A 19,928-nucleotide genomic window follows, 5' to 3' on the forward strand; every position below is an offset into this window, starting at 1 on the left:
GATGGAAAGGTTATAGTTTATGTACTGCTTGATTGAACATTGCTTGCTTTCTAATATTCTGATCTAATCCAAAAGAGTTGTAATAAATTAGCTTTTCACAACAATGAGGGTTGGTATATCAATCAGTGTTTGAACACAGCCTTTTAAAACTGGTCTTTTCAGTTAGCTATTTGGACTTCAGATATTAATGCACTAAATCTATACTAATTCGGCTTCTGCTCTATACCCATTTTGATACTAGGGCTTTTTTAGTACTGATGTAATCAAACCATCTTTTAACTTTATTAGAAAAAAAAAACCAAACAGATTTAGAGTGTGTATTCTAAATAATTTCTGTGTTTCTGACAGAATTCCAGGCAGAAGTGATAATGATGAAATAAACAAGTCCCCAACTCTGAATAATAAGCAAAGCAACAGGTATGAATTTTGGAAACTTTGTGTATCGTAATTAATCATGTATCATTTATCACACATCATCTAAGTAGTATATATTATCATAGCTTTTGATTACATGTACATACCAAAAATATATAGAGAAATTATTTGCATGGCACATGGCCTAACGGTAGGCTTCATTTCACCACCTGACATCTGGAATGCAGACATCTCTATCTAGGTTATCATAGACTCTTTATATCCAGTGAGATTTAAAAAGGATCTTTTGGAGGGCAATTAATCTGAACAAAAGGAATGTTCCTTAAAGATGCCTATTTCTCCACATAAACAAAAAAAGAGACCATCTTAGATTACAGATTTATGCAGCATGGCAATTACTTAAGCAGCGCAGTATTTTATATACAAAAAGAAAGAACACTGTTTTGAAAACAGTGCAGTGTGTGCATTTCTACCAAACAGAAGGCATATTTCTGAGGGAAGACTACATGAAAAAATTCTATCTAATATTTTCAACAGAAAATGCCTTTGAACATCACGAATGGAAAACTTGAATACCAAACCACGAAAATTACATTTTTAATAAGCTAACTAATTTTTTTTGCAGTGGGGAGATTTTCTTCTGTAAGAAGATCAGTCTTTGACTTAAAACAGGCTGAAAGAAATTTTTATTTTAAAATAATCTAGCACTAAATTTTCAACATGTTATTAATGAGGTTGTTAAGAATCAGAATAGAATAGACCAGACCAGGTTGGAAGAGACCTTCAAGATCATCGTGTCCAACCTAATTAACTAAACCATGGCACCAAGCACCCCATCCAGTCTCCTCCTAAACACCTCCAATGATGGTGACTCCACCACCTCCCTGGGCAGCACATTCCAATGGCCAATCTCTCTCTCTGTGTAGAATTTCTTCCTAACAGCCAGCCTAAACCTCCCCTGGCGCAGCTTGAGACTGTGTCCTCTTGTTCTGGTGCTGGGTGCCTGGGTGAAGAGACCAACCTCTTCCTGTGCACAACCTCCCTTCAGGTAGTTGTAGAAAGCAATAAGAATAGACTAGACCAGACCAGGTTGGAAGAGACCTTCAATATCATCGTATCCAACCTATTATCCAACACCACCTAATCAATTAAACCATGCAACCAAGCACCCTGTCAAGTCTCCTGAACATCTCCAGTGACGGTGACTCCACCACCTCCTTGGGCAGCCCATTCCAATGGGCAATCACTCTCTCTGTGTAAAACTTCCTCCTAACCTATGTACTATGACTATACAACACTGGAAATTTGTTTTCTATAGAACTTAGTGCTCTTACATAATTGAAATTTTTGTTTACTGGATAAAAGTCAGAAAACCTTAGCTAAAAGTCAGAATACCTTAGCCTTCATACTTATAAATGTAAAAGGCTGATATGTGACTTTCTGCCTTCAACAATGTTAGTACTGTTCTATCAGTAATGACACTGCGTACTGTTGCTAGTGAAGGCTGAGCACAGCAATTAAATACCACCTTTCAAAGTGCTGAGATACTGCTTTGAAGAGCAAATGAGTACCTCTGGCATTTAAAGGCCAAATGAGGTCATTCTTTTACTTTATGGTTTTGTACTCTTGAGTTGTAAATCATGGTGATGATGACACATGAAACATCATATAAATTGGATTTTATGTTATGTAATTGTCTGGAGATGATTTTTTTTAATAGACCTACCATGAATTCTGAAGTGGACTTACCAGCGAGACTTAAATTGTGTGTACTTCCTCCTGCCAGAGAGCAATAAAATTATCTATAAAGTTCTATTCTTCAGTTATTGCCTTTAGATTAAAAATTACAGAGGACAAGACACTAACTTTTTAATAAACTTCATGAGAAAAAAAATCACTGGCTTAAAATTTATATAGTTAAGAGTACACAGGAATACCAGCTTTGTTTACAGGCATAGTATCATAGTATCAGTCAGGGTTGGAAGGGGCCACAAGGATCATCTAGTTCCAACCCCCCCTGCCATGGGGGCAGGGACACCCCACACTAGATCAGGCTGGACAGAGCCTCATCCAGCCTGGGCTTAAACACCTCCAGGGACAGTGCCCCAACCACCTCCCTGGACAATCCATTCCAGGGCTTCACCACTCTCATGGGGAAGAACCTCCTCCTCACATCCAGCCTGAATCTCCCCACCTCCAGCTTCATTGCATTCCCCCTAGTCCTATCACTACCTGAGATCCTGAGAAGTCCCTCCCCAGCCTTCCTGTAGGCCCCCTTCAGATACTGGAAGGCCACAATTAGGTCACCTCAGAGCCTTTTCTTCTCCATACTGAACAGCCCCTACTCCTTCAGTCTGTCTTCTGCATGTAATAAAATAGAGCAGCATTGATGTACTTGAATGAGAAAAAGAAAATGCAAATTATGAAAAATAAGGATATTCATATTTTAGTGGTTGAAGACACAAGTCTAGGTAGAGATGCCAAAATATTAAGAGGTCAGAGATTACTTAGTATGTTGAGTAAAATCACATCTGCACCCTAAGCATCAGAATCACTTAAGGTCTCTCAACTCTTGCATCCTTTGAGGTATTTCCAAAATTTCAGCTGGAATATGTAAGCATAAATATTATTTGCCATCCATTGCTGAATCATTCTGATATTGTTTCTTATAATTACTGTTTTCCTTGAAAATTATGCACTTATTGAAGATTAATGAAGTGTGTTTCCTTAACAGACAATCTTGGACTCCTAATGCAGCAAGCACAAACACTACTGCAACTTCTCCAATCAAGAAGAAAAGGTATTCATGACCCTCTTTGCTTGGTTGCCAGAGGTTCTATCACACTCTATTAAACCTCAGTAATGTTCCAGAATTACATAAAAAAAGTCATTACCAACATTCTCCTCTAGCATGCTCTAACTCCTCAGTAAGCTTCAAGAACTAATCTTAACATGCCCTCATGTTTTCCATGGAAGTATTGTGCTGCAGTGTTGTCTCTGTCCAGCCAGTTTTCTGAGCCTGGTGGACAGAGCACAAGTAATCGTCTTTGCTGCAGCCCCTAACTCAGCTAGTGTAAGCTTTTTCAGTGTCTGAATTAAAAGCATTGTAGTTGTCTGTACCTGCAATCAGCTGAAATCTCTGATACTAAACTTGACTCTGTATTGTTGCACTACACATGGACCACAAGATTTTCTGCATTATACACAGACAGCTTTAAAATTTTGATTTCAGACAGTATTATCTGGGCAACAATAAAACACGTGTGTTTTAATCTAAAATGTGGTGCTGGTGATAGCCACATTTCTGTGTATCCTTAGCAGCAAATTCTATTCATCTGTGATTTTCTCTTCTCTGTTTCATGCATAAAAATTGTGATTAGTGGAATTATGAAAACAAAAATGAAAATGTCATCATTTTCATATTAACAGCCGTGCTTGTTTGGTGGAAGTTTATGGCTATTTGAAGATATGAAAGAATACTTACACTTGTAGTGCAGATGTTTTTTCCTTACAAACAATTCCTGGATTAATACATTTGGGGGTAGAGGGGAGGAGAAAAAAAAATCCCCAACAACCTGAAAATGCTTGTGGTGTTTCTGTGACCTCTAAATACCACCCTGAATGTGGGTTTGGGTTGATGCTTGACCCCCTTCCTTTTGTGCACTCTATTAGATTGTCCTTCCCATGAATGATCCACTCAGTTGCACCACCCAGGCTGTAGAAAAGACCACCTGTAGTCAGAGACAACATTTTTTGCAATAATTTTAAAAATGACTATATTATTTCCAATTCCATTCAGTTGTCTGGGAAAAAAAAAAATCAATGCTCTAAAAAGTATCTGCAAGCAGTAATTTAAGAGAATTTCCAGCACTTCACTTCTGACAGTGTAACGTTCATAGTATGCTGTTCCAGACAATAGCATTAAATTCGTACTGAATAATATATTTGTCAACACTGACAGGCAATCTTGGATGCCTCCCCCTGTTTCAAGTAGTAAGACCAAGACAGAAATAATGGAAACCAAACAGTAAGTATTGATGATTGCTAGTTATTTCCTAATTCTTGGCTAGAGCTGATTTTGTGAGCAAGACAGTTCTCTGAGGGACTCTTTGATGAGTAAAACTGCAGTAAATACTTGCAGCCTGATGCCCAGCACTGACCAAGATCTTAATATAAGAAATGCCAGGAACTTGAGGCTACATGAGTGTTCCCCAAATTTTTCTACAATGCTTGTATGCTTTCTTCATGGGTTTGCTTTGGTCTGTTCCAGTTAGCTCTCCATCAGACAAATCTGCCTTAGAACAGACTAGCCATAAGTGCAGCTTGCTGCCATTTGATCTGATCACAGAACCTTACCTTGGGTCCTTTTAGTTAATGGTGTGGATGAAACCTCACGATCTGCTTAATCATCTCTCAGTAAGGTGCCCAAGAAATAGAGCAGAAGAAAAGCTCATGTTAAAGTTACTTGCAAATCTGTGTTTAATATTTATTTCTAAAGCTGTAGTTGCTTTCTGTCAGATCACAAAACATTCCTTTAGTCCTCATCTGAAAACAGAATATGGATAGTTTAAAATATTTGTGAATGAACTTTCATGATATTCTTTGCTTAGGTCACCTGTTTGCTGCAGTATGGCCTTGTGCTTCCCTAGTTTTAATCTGAGAAGCTTCCACATGACTCATGCATATCAATGAAAAACATTACATTAAACAGAACTCAAGAGACACATTGTGTTAGGTATAATTCCTTGGTCGACCATTGCCTAGAGAATTTATAGAATCTATGTCACGGGAAGACTTTAAGATTAATCCTAAAAAACAAGTTTAGCAGTTACTTTTAATCTTATTCTGTATTTACTTCTGCCCATCTGCTTGACCAAGATTCAGACACATACCACCCAGAGAAAAGATGCTTAAGATGCTAAAGTTTATTTTCTTTTAAGTCAGTACTTACTAAATACATTTAAATCTGTGCCAGTTGTGATGAATTTATTTGGTTTCATTTTAATATTTCACTATGATCAAGGTAATTTCAAAAGCACAGGCTAGGATGAATCCTCTATATGGCATCTGCTCAGATTCCAACAAAAAGATGGAAATCCTATGTCCTTTTTGACACTCACTATCCACTTACTCCTCTACTCTAAGTGAAGAGTTCAGAGATGATCAAAATACAGGCATGTCCTTTCTGAAGCTTTCATGATCTTTCCTGGATCATATAACAATGTCACCAAAGGAAGTTACTTAAACAGTGATGAGCATTAAATGATTGATTTGTTTATCTTTTAAAGGAGCTTTAAAGATGTGAAAGCTACTTCAAATTGTAAATGTTACTATGACTAATAGTAGTCACCAAAAGAAAGCCTTTTACTTGTGAGTTTCAGGAAATAAGTGCTATGCATAAATGTTAATATCCACTTTTAAAAGGTCACTATGAGCATTAAAGGATGGGTAAAGCAAAGAGCTGTGGCTTTACATCACATATGTCAATGGCTGATTACTCTGCAGTCCTCAGGAAGAGATTTCAGCAGTCATGGGTTTGTGGTCAGGATTGTTTTAGTCAAGATTTATTATTCACTTATTTTTCTGATTCCCAGAAACTATTGTAGCCTTTTACACTGAAACATGACACGTAAACTTCTGGAGTGCTTTGCCTCAGTTGCAAGCTAATTAAACACACTTTACAGAAATTGTAACTGAAGTTAAGAATATAAGCAGCTCACTGTAACCGAGTGTTTTGGTTGCGAATTTTGTGTTGAAAACTAAGCACTATTGATCAGAGTGGCTGACTGGAGAATGTTAACTGAAGAATGATTGTCTTACTAACATAGAAATAATATGATTAGAACTTAGTATTACACTAACTTATACTAGCTTATGTTATACATGTGATGTTCCACATTAAGAAACAAAGAAAGATACCATCTTGGAAGGAAGGACAAGTAAATTTAATTGCTGCTGATTGATATAAAGTCTTGCAAAGTACTTCGATGCTAGCATTTTGATACTTGGTTTCTGAAATGTTTACTCTTTTCTTTCTCTAGGACCACTTCAGAAACTTCAGAGACACCAAAAAAGTATGTTGTGCTTACCTTTTTTCCTCAGTAGATTTAGAAATCCAGTACACACCTGTGCACAAAACTTGATTACTATTTTACATTTACATATAATACAAAGACTGCTTAATTTACCTGGGAGGGTTCCTCCATAGTCAGCATCATGGAAGTGCATGAAGAAGACTTCCTTCCTTGCAGAAATGTAATTGTTTTCCCACAGCTTTGAACATTTCATTGAATATTTATTCAAATTGAAAAACCAACTGTAACTGTCAAAAAGAAAATACAACCACACCTGCTTCACAATTTTAGTCCCACAATTATATATATACTGCTAATGCAAATATTCCTTTATATATAATTGATGCTCTGAAGAAAGAGTGAAAAGGAGAGCACAAGCCAAGTGAAGAAAAAGAGTGGCAAATTAAAAAGCTGTACACATGTAAAGGCTTGCAATAGAAGCCATTGACATAAGATGAATTGATGTAGAGTACTCTAAACATATTTGAGTGTCTGTAAATGTTGATTTCATAAAATAAATGAATGTCATTATTTCATTAATTAAATGTACATCTCACATGGTCCAAACTACAGAAAGATTACTTAAACAACCTGTAATTTCATGGCTTAAAATTAAGAAAGCTGTAGAACTTGTTACGGCTTAGTTGCTACCGTAATAGAAAGATTCTGTAAAGGATGTAACTTTCATTTCCATCAGCCACCTTCTCCCTTTCTTATAATTTCTTTTAATTTTAGTATTCTTGCACTGAACAACCTGACTATTCACACAAATAAGAACAGTGAAGTGCAATATTTTACTTGCTTAGTTAGTTAAGAGTTAGCAATTTTCTATGTAAGTAAAATGTTGGTCTTCGCTAAATAAGTGAAATTTAGTAAGTAGGTAGTAGAAATGTATTTTAAAGTTCCTTTATTACTAAACTGGTTTTGTAAAAAAAGTAAAGAGCTCCACTTAATACTAAGGGAGTTAAGGGCAACGAAGTTGGTGAGGGGTTTGGAACACAAGCCCTATGAGGAGAGGCTGAGGGAACTGGGGTTGCTTAGTCTGGAGAAGAGGAGACTCAGGGGTGACCTTATTGCTCTCTACAACTACCTCAAGGGAGGTTGTAGATAGGCAGAGGTCGGTCTCTTCTCCCAGGCAACCAACAGCAGAACAAGAGGACACAGTCTCAGGCTGCACCAGGGGAGGTTTAGGCTGGATGTTAGGAAGAAGTTCTAGACAGAGAGAGTGATTGCCCATTGGAATGGGCTGTCCAGGGAGGTGGTGGAGTCACCATCATTGGAGGTGTTCAGGAGGAGACTTAATGTGGTACTTGGTTGCATGGTTTAGTTGATTAGGTGGGTTGGGTGATAGGTTGGACGCAATGATCTTGAAGGTCTCTTCCAACCTGGTCTGGCCTGGCCTGGCCTGGCCTGGCCTGGCCTGGCCTGGCCTGGCCTGGCCTGGCCTGGCCTATTCTATTCTATTCTATTCTATTCTATTCTATTCTATTCTATTCTATTCTATTCTATTCTATTCTATTCTATTCTATTCTATTCTATTCTATTCTATTCTATTCTATTCTATTCTATTCTATTCTATTCTATTCTATTCTATTCTATTCTATTCTATTCTATTCTATTCTATTCTATTCTATTCTATTTCCATACTTACAAAACTCCTAGTCCTAGAATATACATTTTTATAAAAGACTGAGTGAATGCAGTAATCTATTGAAGTAGACCATTACATATCTATTTATATTTCTAGAATATATTTAAAGAAAAAAAAAACCCACCAAAATTTTCTCAAAGAAAATCTAAGCTCATTGTGGTGACAATCATAAGAAATGTAATATCCACAATGATAACCCATTTAAACAATATAAGGCATTTCTAAAGATCTTCTTGTGCCTTAAGTATGTGTTCACCATTCCTCCTTCAGGGCTGCCTTATCATCAGAACAGATGACCCCGCAGAAATCAAAGAGTGATGAGGGCAATCAAGCTACCACAAGGTAACATGAGCAGATACAATCAAATAGATACGTGTATAAACATTGATAAATGTGATATTAAGTGAATTTGTTTCATTTCCATATTTAATAGCTCTTTTGGACATGGTGTGTGATAAATACCATTTGTCTAGTCCTAACAACTCGTGTCAAAGTGCAAACTTTGAGTTCCATCTCATTGACTTGCTAAGTTATAGCAGATGTTTTATTTTTGTATGCTTTCTGGTTTACCTACCCCGCATCTTAAAGAGCAGCATATTGATAGTTGCTGCAAATGTTTGGGAAGAGATGAACTGTAGTAGTATGGATGAACTGTACAGGTGAACTGTAGTAGTCTTCATTAAATTGTGGAAGAGGCAACATCTGCACACTGCTATGTATGAAAAAGAAATTAACTCGTGCATTGCTGCACTAACATTTTAAATAGTAAAAACCCAACACATACCAATAACAATACATTTGAGTGCCGGGTTCTGCACATTGGCCACAACAACCCCATGCAGTGCTACAGGCTGGGGTCAGAGTGGCTGGAGAGCAGCCAGGCAGAGAGGGACCTGGGGGTACTGGTCGATGGTAGGCTGAACATGAGCCTGCAGTGTGCCCAGGCAGCCAAGAGGGCCAATGGCATCCTGGCCTGCATCAAGAACAGTGTGGCCAGCAGGAGTAGGGAGGTCACTCTGCCCCTGTACACTGCACTGGTTAGGCTGCACCTTGAGTACTGTGTCCAGTTTTGGGCCCCTCAGTTTAGGAAGGATGTTGACTTGCTGGAACGAGTCCAGAGAAGGGCAACAAAGTTGGTGAGGAATTTGGAACACAAGCCCTGTGAGGAGAGACTGAGGGAGGTGGAGTTGCTTAGCCTGGAGAGGAGGAGACTCAGGGGTTACCTTATTGCTCTCTACAGCTACCTGACATAAATGGTATGTTTAAACAGAGGGACTTATTCTCATGGTACAAGTTAGATGACATACACTAATATACACATTATGGTTTGAGGCTGGATGCCTGTAAGAGCCGTAAAGAAGTCTTCCAGAAGGACCAGAGAGGTCCAGGGATGGACTGGAAAGTGTAAAATTGTTATCCTATCCCATAATTCTGCTATCTCTTTATAAGCTGGCTGTATGGGCAGCTTTCTCTCTTTTCTCCCTTCTCTCTACTTCTGTGCCCATGTGAGCTTTTACCTTTAGTATGGGGGAGGATTTGGGGCCTATCTGTGGGCTTAGGCATTTTGGCAGATTTTGTCTATGCAACCCTGGCCTGGTTGGGCCTAGTAGAAGAAGATAAGAGGGTGGAGGGTGGAAGAGCACTTAGGTCTGGGTATTAAGGCACAACTGGCAAAAAGCTTCTTCTTGGTATGTAGTATATATTGTGGATTTGTGTATTTTTTATGCTTTGCCTTGTAATGTAGAATAGAATAGACCAGACCAGGTTGGAAAAGACCTTAGAGATCAAGTCCAACCTATCACCCAACACCATCTTAGCAACTAAACCATCACACCAAGTGCCTCATCCAGTCTCTTTCTAAACACCTCCACTGATGGTGACTCCAACCCTCACCAGCTTTGTTGCCCTTCTCTGGAGTTCCAGCAAGTCAACATCTTTCCTAAACGGAGGGCCCAGAACTGGACACAGGACTCAAGGTGTGGCCTAACTGGTGCTGAATACAGGGGCACAATGACCTCCCTGCTCCTGCTGGCCACACTGTTCCTGATCCAGGCCAGGATGCCATTGGCCTTCTTGGCCACATGGGCATACTGGTGGCTCATGTTCAGCCTACTATCAACCAACACCCCCAGGTCTCTTTCTGCCTGGCTGCTCTCCAGCCACTCTGACCCCAACCTGGTAGCACTGCATGGGGTTGTTGTGGCCAATGTGCAGAACCTGGCACTTGGATGTGTTAAATCTCATGCCCTTGGACTCTGCCCATCTGTCCAGCCTGTCAAGGTCCCTCTGGAGAGTCCTTCTACCCTCTAACAGATCAACACCTGCTCACAACTTGGTATCATTTGCAAATGTACTGATGATGGACTCAATGCCCTTATCCAGATCATCAATAAAGATATTGAACAGGATGGGGCCCAGAACTGATCCCTGGGGGACACCACTAGTGACTGGCCACCAGCTGGATGTGGCACCATTCACCACCACTCTCTGGGCTTGGTCCTCCAGCCAGTTCCTAACCCAGCTCAGAGTGATGCTGCCCACGCCACGAGCTGACAACTTGGCCAGGAGTTTGCTGTGGGGGACAGTGTCAAAGGCCTTGCTGAAGTCCAGGTAGACTACATCCACAGCTTTCCCCACATCCACCAGGTGGGGCACCTGATCATAGAAGGAGATCAGGTTGGTGAGGCAGGACCTGCCCTTCCTAAATCCATGCTGACTGGGCCTGATCCCTTGGCCATCCTGTACGTGCTGTGTGATTGCACTCAAGATGACCTGTTCCATAATCTTGCCTGGCACTGAGGTCAGGCTGACAGGTCTGTAATTCCCTGCTTCCTCCTTCCATATGTAGTTCATTTAAACTTTCCATTCTATCCAGTCTTGAGTGGAGTAACTACTTTGAGAAGGGTTAAAGAACTCTGTTTAACTCCTTAAACAGAGACAGTACAGAATATGAGAAAATTACTGGTGGGAAAGACACAGCTTGCCTTTTTTTTTTTAATCTGAAATTCCACTAAATAAGCAATAATCATGCAAGATATTGGACTCCAATGAGATTAAAATGCCTGAATGTGCAGTTAAGTAGTAAGTGTATTAGAAAGAGGTTTATAACTATGTACTGACAATTACAGTAGCTCATTTTTTAGTTTTTACCTGTAAATGCTAAACAATGTAGACACTAAAATTAGTGGAAATTAGCTAACTTTATTTAATTTGATTCATAAAGTTCAGTTTTCTGAGGTCTGAAGCCATAATCTGTATTCTTTTTAATCATACTCTCCTCCCTGATAGCCCACAGTATGCAAAACCAGCACAGAACAATTAAGAAGAAACACCCAAAAGATGTCTGACAATGTAATCCCTGGTGAAAAAAAATAGCAATGTTTCAGTGAAACATTTTCCTGTCAACAAATGTGAGAGATCTTAGAGAGTTAAATAGGCCACTGTATTAACTAGGGAAGTCGAAGCCTTTCTTCACTCCTAAAGGCTTGTTAAGGTCTTACTTAATCCCCACCCTCAATCAATTCACATTCATCATCCCCCGCTGTCTCTCATTACCATATCAAGCTTTGTACTCCCTTCCCTCCATTGGTGGAGAGCTGGAGGAATATTTTACTGATCTACAAGTTTCTATGGTAACATTGCTGCTGCTACAGCTATTTGTGTCAGTATATAAACTATAAGTAGCCTGTAATGTTGGTGGGCAAAATTCCGCCATCTCTCCTGCTATAATTCCTTTACATGTGGCTGGTGCTTCAGATATCCATCTGCTGCTGCTGTGTTAGCTTCACAAAGCTAGAGATTTTTGTTAAATTTATACTAACCAAAAATACATTCAGCAGCTGCCAGCAGAAGTGCCTTTTTTTTTTCTGTTTGAGATGTCATAGATATACTACACTTTGGGCAAAAAATGATTGTATCACACAGAGAAAGTAGACAGTGACATGAAAAATATTTCTAGCAACACAGACATTTATTAGAACAATATCTTATCTTACAGCTATTAATTTCCCATATTTTTACTTAGAATGGAAGGATTTTCAGGTCATGCTTTTTAAGGTCATACTTAATTGATTAATTATCTTTCTCTCAGGATTCTGATAGGGATGATAAAGGAATAATGAATTAATTTCAGTATTAAAATAAGTGGAATATGGCAGTTGTCTTTCTATCAAACTGGTCAGAAACAGAAGGAAAATCTTTTGGAATGGGCTACCCAAAAAGGAGGTCAGATACTCTCTCTTTTCAATAAAAGTGTAAGCCTCATCATGTACTGTTCTGTGCAAGGCCTAACACTGATTCCATTGATGTAAAAAGCAATTTTTGCACAGTTTTCAAGTTAGCCATGGGATCCATCTTAAAACACTGTGTGGTGGCTTGAGCCTTAAGATTTAAGAGCTCAGATGGGGGCAAGACTGAGAATCCCTCCTCTGCTCCCCCTTCCTCTTTCCCGATCAAGAGAAGAAAGGGAAGGGGAAAGAAACAGGGAGAGATAAGGGAAGGAAAAATAGGAAAGAAAGGGGGGGGATAAGGAAAAAAGGGGAGGAGGTAAGTCTACTAAGAAGTAATTTGGAGTCCATTTGGACACTCTCTCTCTCTCTCTCTCTCTCTCTCTCTCTCTCTCCCTCTCTCCCTCTCTCCCTCTCTCTCTCTCTCTATATATATATATGTAACAGAAAGGGTTCACAAGGGTAAGGAACAAGGATGGGTAGGCAAATATACAAAACCAACAGTCCTTTGAAGATGCAGCAGGAAGAAAGACCAGACCCAAGCACGTGGCAGAGAACTAGGAAGCCATCAGCAGCTCTCTTAGTCCTTTCATCCTGGCAAGGCAGAAGCAAGAAAGGGCCAAATGCTCATCATACCCTCCAGTTTTGCTGGACAGGGAGGGGAAGTGGAACAGACTAACTCAGTTTCCTGGGGGGAAAACCCCCTTCTGGGGAGAGAAGGGCTCTCACAACCCCTTCCCTTCCGCTTTCAGGATGGGCATAACCCATCACAGGCTGACTATATATTAAAGTATGTATCGTATCTGGATGTATGGACATTTTGTCTTCCACCTTTTGGATATGATTAACAGATGGGAATAGACATTCCACATGGTCCTGGGCCACCTCATTTAAACCACACAATTACCTAGAAATGTTGGACCAGATGATCCTTGGGGCCCCTTCCAACCCAGCATTCTGTAATTCTGTGATCTCATGATTAGTTATGACATCTATAAGTACTCTAGATAACATAAGTAGGCTATGATCCAGAAAAAGTAAAGATATCACTGTCTGTCTCAGTCCAGAGAGGGAAAGAGACTCAGTTCTTTTGAATATTCCCATGTTGTGAAATTAGAGGCACAAACGAGGCCAAAATATCAACAGCTAGACTATTTATTACATAAATAAAGGGGAAATAAGAAGGGGAGAGGGAGAAAATAGAGAGGGAGAGAGAGAGAGAGGAGGAAAGGAATTCTATTACCGCACCACTCACCACACCCCAAGACAGTTTGAGTCTGTGGAGGAAAGGTGCTGCAGGAGATGTTGGGTTTGTAGAGAAAGGGTGCTGAGGCTTTGGCTGGAGAAGAGATGTGGTCCTCTGGGCAGCCTCTTCAGCTCCATGAGTTGCAGCAGGCGGAACTTAGGACACAAAGAGAGGGTTCAGTCTGCTTCTTCCAGGCTCCATGGCCTCTTTTCTCCAGAGCAGCATTGTCCTGGGCTTTTCCTTCTCAGCGACATGGTCCTTCTTCTGTGTTTTCCTTCATCCCTGTTTTTCTCCTGCGTTTTTCTTCCTTCTAAGCCAGTAGTGGCTCAAGTCTTTTTTTTATACAGTTTTTAGTCCTTAGATATGTGTCCAAGCATTGTCCCTCAGGAATTCAGGGGCCAGGAAATCATCCTTAGGTCTCACCCTTTCCAGGGTACTTGATGGGTGGCCTGAAGGCATGGTGGCTGGGTCCTTGGGCCATTGTTGTAGGCCAGCTGCAGTCCAGTGTTCTCATGATGCAATCGCAAGGTGATTTGCATCCAGGATTGGTAGACAGGATTCCTACATGATCCTTGCATCTTCCTTCCAGTGGCTCTGCCCAACACATATCAGCTATTGTCTGGGCAAGCAGCAAGTGATTTTTTATCTTTGTTGAGTCACACAAGGAGTTTAGTCTCTCACACTGTCTAATAATTGTGTATTTTTCAGATAATAGATTGCCCTCAAGTCAGGCCTCTTGGTACCTTAAAAATGCAGCAGCATATGAGCACTGCACTGGATACATACAGAGACAGTTTCTGATTCACTCAATGGGTCTTTTATTCATTGTTCATGAAATTCTTTTCATGTTTTATTTCCATTTCAGTGGAGATCCAAGATCCTCACTCTGTGCTTTTCCATTACAGAACTGTAGCAACCATTTTAAGTGCAGCTGCTTAAAAACCTTTATTTTTTAAAGAACCCTGTTCTGCGGGAAATCTTGTTAAACCACTTCAAACATCCTGAGGGTGTTTAACACAGATTTAGTCAATCTTTCATTAGTTAGGATGTAAAGATGTGTCTTTCTAGAAAATGTTTTCTTGTGGGGCTCACTTGTATTCAACTGTGCTGTTTCCTAGAGCATGGCCTATACAGAAGGTAACTGTATTTGGCACACTGGGCTACATTTGCAGTGCAGTAACAAAGGCATTGCCACCAAAAAAAGCATAATAATCAAATAATCGTATTTCCAAGAGTTCCTAAATTGTAGAAATAATATATTTATCTTTTATTTGTCATAGATAGATCAGAATTTGTGTTGGACAAACTTGAGGAGATATTTTTGAGATGATAGTAACATAGGCTATAGAAGAACCTAGAGATCTCACTCAGGTCTTAAAGCACCCATAGTGACATTGTCTGCTACCAATGAATGACTATTAGTCTGTAGAGGTACAGAACATATTGTAGAAACTTTGCCATAAGCGTGTCCTTTTGGTGTGCCAACAAGAACAGTTAGGTTGAAGAAAAGGTTTCAGCCATGTGTTTGTATGTACATAGGTGACAGAGGCAACTTCAAAGCATCACAAACGAGGAACTAGAATATCTTTATGACATCCTTAAACAGATACTATATCCTTGGCTTTTAAGCATTTCACTATCTATAAAGTACACACAGAGGAGTTCTGCACAAGATTTTCCTATACTGCATAAAACAATTCACTGTAATTGCTCCTACTAGACAGTAGCAAATTTGAAAATGCTGTAAATACGTTTGCATTATGCCCCTCTTTAATGATATTCCTATTTGACCTGAGATATCTTACCAGTTTTAAAGTCCATTAATTACCTGTGCTCAAAATGTTTCTTCTAAGTAGGACACATTTTTCTACCTCTATCAACGTTGGGCAATTTTGAAGAGTGGAAAAAATAAGATGCAGAGGTTTCCTCCATTTGCTTTTTTTTTTTGTGTGTGTTTTTGTTTTTGTTTTTGTTTTTTTTTTTAATGTGAGCAAATTGGTATCAACTTGGAATTCTCCAAACCAAAGGAATTAAAATCAACATGTAAGGTCTCTAAACGAATCATTTACAGATAAAACTTATTGTTCTAATGCTGCAAAGAGCATAAAACTGAAAGCATGTAGGTGCATTTTGAGGCACTGGTCAATTATGTGGTGACTTTATATGCCCCATGGAGAGAGACAGGCAACTCCCAACAGCAACAAGAAACATCCTAGAGAATTATTTTAGGTTGAAGTGAAGTTTACATGATCAGAATTAAAAGGCATGACTCCCACATTAGGTATTCCTGTGTGAGTTTTCTATTGCACTGTCTTTATTTGCATTCAATTTTTAGTGAGACCTTCAGGAGATGTCAAAATGTTCTGAAGGATACCTGTGTCACTCAAAAAGTGCTGAAAGCAAGGATACTAAAACAGGACTCAAATAGGCATATGTGGTGAAGAGGTTATTAAATATATGAATATGAAATATGAATTATGAAAATATTATTTGTATTAATTATCAAACTATTAATAACCAATGAATCACCAACTTATATACATGTTCTAGTGCACATTCATGAAATAGATTCCACAAGTGGCTTAGTGTTATGATTATAACTTAATTGAACTAGTGACAGACTATCTCTATATTTATATAACAAAGGGTGCGGTTCCACCACTTGGCCACTAGATGGTGACTCGGCGGGACGCGGGCGGCTTCTGGCTATACACAGCAATATTACAATCTTTCTATGCGTCAGCGCTTACTCTGCTAGACGCGGATACTTTGAACTGAGTGCTAGTGGGTGGAAAGCACGTGGAAGATATTCGATTCCCTCCAGACAACAGGGATCGGTCCTGGTCGGGATCGGTCCTGGTCGGGGTCAGCCCTCAAAGTTGGCTCGCATGGCAGGGCGGGACGACGGTGGCCGGTAGGTGGGCTCAGATGACACGGCAGCAGGCAAAGCTACAGGGGTCGGCCCAACCACAGCAATTCTCGGGGCTGACGCAAACAGCCTCGGGGAGAGAATGCGGCTGCGTTAGGTGGCGGATTCTCATTTACTGAGCTTAAAGGAGCAGTAGGACGCTCAGAGTGGTCCCGGGTTCGGTGCAGCATAGGCATGAACAATGCTTTAGTCTTCCCTGAGATTCACAGGGCTCAGAGCAGCACACGTGGAGGCTCCTCTTCTGCTACAGTGGGGCTAGGCATACGTGGACTTGGTATCGATCAAGTCCCTTCTCCCTGGCAACTGGGCAGATCTTACCCTCGGGGGTCGGTCCAGTCCTCTGGTGGCACGGTGGGCTCTCCCGGTCAGTACGACTGGCTGTAGCGACGCTGGGTTCCTCTCTGCTTCTCACAATGCAGAGGCTTTCAGTATGTGTGCATGTATAACAGAAGCTAACAACAATAAGCTCAATGGCAAAGGCTGCAGCTCGAGAGTTGCTCTCTCGAGCAAGCACAGAGACAAAGTGAATGAGGGGGCAACTTGTTTACCAACTGGGGTGATACTTATAGATTCCTCGAGGCTGGGCTTGACCAATGGACACTCTCATAGACAGCTGGCTTCATCCTATAGAAAGCGTGTAGCTAGGATTACGTCCATACTTGGTGTCAGCACGAGCACTGCAGGCGCTGGGTGCGTGCTGACCTGGCTAATGCCTTGGCTTTGTCTTCCTCCTGGAGGAGGGGGAACTTGTCCACATGCTGGGACAAGATTCAGTATCGGGGCATAATGTGCCTTCACCACAGCATACTCACAATTTTGTTTTCATTATGGTAAAGTGAACTGGCTTTATACTTTCTAAACTGTTTTTCAATAATACAAATTAATACAGTGATTTTTGATATATTCTTTTCATAACAGCGGAAGGCACCTTGTAGTGACAGGGACCTTCTGCCTCTCAATTGCGACAGATTCAGCATTCAGTGGAATGCTGGTTTACAGCTTTTCTGCATTTTGATATGTTATTTGCTGTTGCAGAGCTTATGTGAAGAGATCCAAACCCATGATTCTTCACTGAAAGGTTAATACAGTGTTTAGAGGGTCATACATATCCTCCAAACAAAACTGAGTAAGTTGTTCTGTTTTTAGTGCTCTTTCCCAGTTCACCTCCTATAAAACATTCTGATCAACAGCTTCTTCCTCTGTGTTTAACTCCAAAATCCTCAGGGTTAAGCATTACACTGGTTTTGGCACAGTATAAATTGGCTTTCACAGTTGACTGCAGACCTCTTCTGTTTCCTCATCCTCAGCTGTTATTGAAAGGTATGAATCAGGGCTCCTGGCACCAATAAGTGAGCATCACGATGTGGAAGGAAATGCACTCTGCTTTGGAATAAATGTCCCTTTTTTCTCAAAGAACTACTTTATTCATTCTCAGTTATGCATAACAAGGTCCAACATAGAGGCAGTAAAATAGCCATGAATGGCAGATAAAAATTCAGCCAGACCTATGAAGTGTTATCCACTGACATACCTGAAATACTTAATATATTCTAGTCACTTTTAGTTCAGATTTGGAAGGTACAGCTGGCAATTAGTTGGTTTTGTCTTCCTCTGTGCTGACATGACTAGGTCAGACATACCCTTAAGGTTTTAGTCAGGCTTGGTTAGCATGGTCTGCATATTCTGTCACATCAGAATAAGAAGCTGTTGATCAGAATGCTTTATAGGTATTCATCTGGGAGGGATCGCTGAAGAAAGGACAACTTTGATATCACATTAAGAAGTATTATATATCTTATAATACCATCTATTAGGAATAGGGGGTCACTGCAGTAGTTTTTTATAATCCTGCTCAAGGCTTTTAATCAGAAAACAGATGGAGAACTATGAATAATACTGTGCATGACTCCCTTAATAAATCTGACTCTGGATTGGAAATGATTATGCTGATGATGACAGAGTGAGCAGATCTGAAACCTCACTGAGTATCCTGGGATTTGACATGAAGTGTCTCACTGATTAAAGACCTTATAGCAAGTCTTCTGAAATTTGTGTGGTCCTTCAGTTTTTCTGGTCCATAAAACAACACCTAGAATATTGGTGCCTGAGTATCATGTGACTTGATTTTGTATCAGCAAAGAGGGATGATGAAAATCTAGGTAACAGGGCAAGAATGCTTTCCAGAATTAGGGAACATCAGGAACTATAAATGGGCTCAGCAAGACTTTTACAGGCTAAGCAAGCATTCATTGAATGACTAGGGAGTAGTGATCATTTTCTCTCCTGCCTGAAACCTTAAATTCCAGAGCGTGGCTGGGATGTGTTTAAAATTTCATTTCTTACTCTTTCCCACACATGCCAGGATCAACTTCAATTTGGGCACACCCTAAAGACAGTCAGCAAAATGTGATAAAACATTCTAAAATATCTTTTTTTGTTGATTTTTTTTTTTCATTGCCTTCATAATTTGCAAATACAAACATTTGAAGGATTTTCAATGTCTTCATCCAACAATTAATGGTATCACAAAAGATCTTTCTAGTCATGGTTCATGTTTCCTGTTTCTATGCTCTTTGAAACTTTACCTGAATATTTTCAAGACTAAAACAAAACCAAAGCAAAAAACTATTAGCTGTGCTTGAATGTCTGGATGGGATTTGTTTGTTTTCCTTTTTGATGGTGATCTGACTTGTCACTGGTTAAACCAGAATTACTGAACTATTATCCACTGAGTATCACAGAACAGAAGGACTGAAAAGTATTAGATCTTTATCTCAGGTGAACTGAGTCAGAAATCAAACGCAGGCTAAAAGTCAAAACAAAATGTAGACAATTTCTCCAAGTCCTCAACACAGAGCATTAAAGGGAAAAAACAAGCTTTGTGTTTATATCATACATTCATATTTATGCTTTTAAAGATTATTTACTGAAGACATTCATTAGTCTTTTGGACATTAAATCATGGAAGACATTCGATGCCTAGGATTAATAAAGTAAAATAACAGAAAACAGAATTGTTCTGTGGATGAAGGTTCATTTGTTGATATTGATTCAGAAATATTAAGCTTTTGAAAATTTGCTAATTTCTGGAGAGCTTGTCATACAAGCCCTAAATAGTTTCCCTTTCTTGTTTGTGTCTGAGAGACATAGGAGTCCAAGATATGACAGAAAAGGAGTGTCTTGTTAAACTAAGCCATAAATTTTGCATGCAGTCTGCCTTGAGAGCTTTTTTTTCTTTAAACCTACTTTACTTATCTTCTTTGCTAGCCTCTTATATTGCTAGCCTTTCTTCATTAGCTGTCAAATTTCTAATCCTATTTCATACAAGCAGCTAAAGGCAAAATAGCAGAAAGCAACAGAAAAAATCATTGTTAAGAAGTTTATAGCATGAGGCCCACAGTGGCCTGTTTGCACATAGGTTTTCTGT

At 39.7% G+C, this 19,928-nt stretch overlaps 1 protein-coding gene across 8 annotated transcripts in view; it reads left to right on the forward strand.

Moving 5' to 3' along the window:
- Positions 1-19,928, forward strand: part of SCEL (sciellin) — a 95,503-nt gene that overhangs the window by 52,008 nt on the left and 23,567 nt on the right. For 7 of the 8 annotated variants that reach the window (XM_068157403.1, XM_068156862.1, XM_068157130.1 and 4 more), the window contains 5 exons: positions 349-417; positions 3,110-3,175; positions 4,337-4,402; positions 6,417-6,449; positions 8,371-8,442. In XM_068157403.1, coding sequence (XP_068013504.1) covers positions 349-417; positions 3,110-3,175; positions 4,337-4,402; positions 6,417-6,449; positions 8,371-8,442 — 306 coding nt within the window. The remainder of the gene's footprint in view (positions 1-348; positions 418-3,109; positions 3,176-4,336; positions 4,403-6,416; positions 6,450-8,370; positions 8,443-19,928) is intronic. The other variant, XM_068157308.1, reaches the window with a different exon arrangement.

Source organism: Melanerpes formicivorus, unplaced genomic scaffold, assembly GCF_026170545.1.
Source record: "Melanerpes formicivorus ecotype bairdi unplaced genomic scaffold, bMelFor1.0.p_v2 SCAF_1, whole genome shotgun sequence".
Classification (NCBI taxonomy): domain Eukaryota; kingdom Metazoa; phylum Chordata; class Aves; order Piciformes; family Picidae; genus Melanerpes; species Melanerpes formicivorus.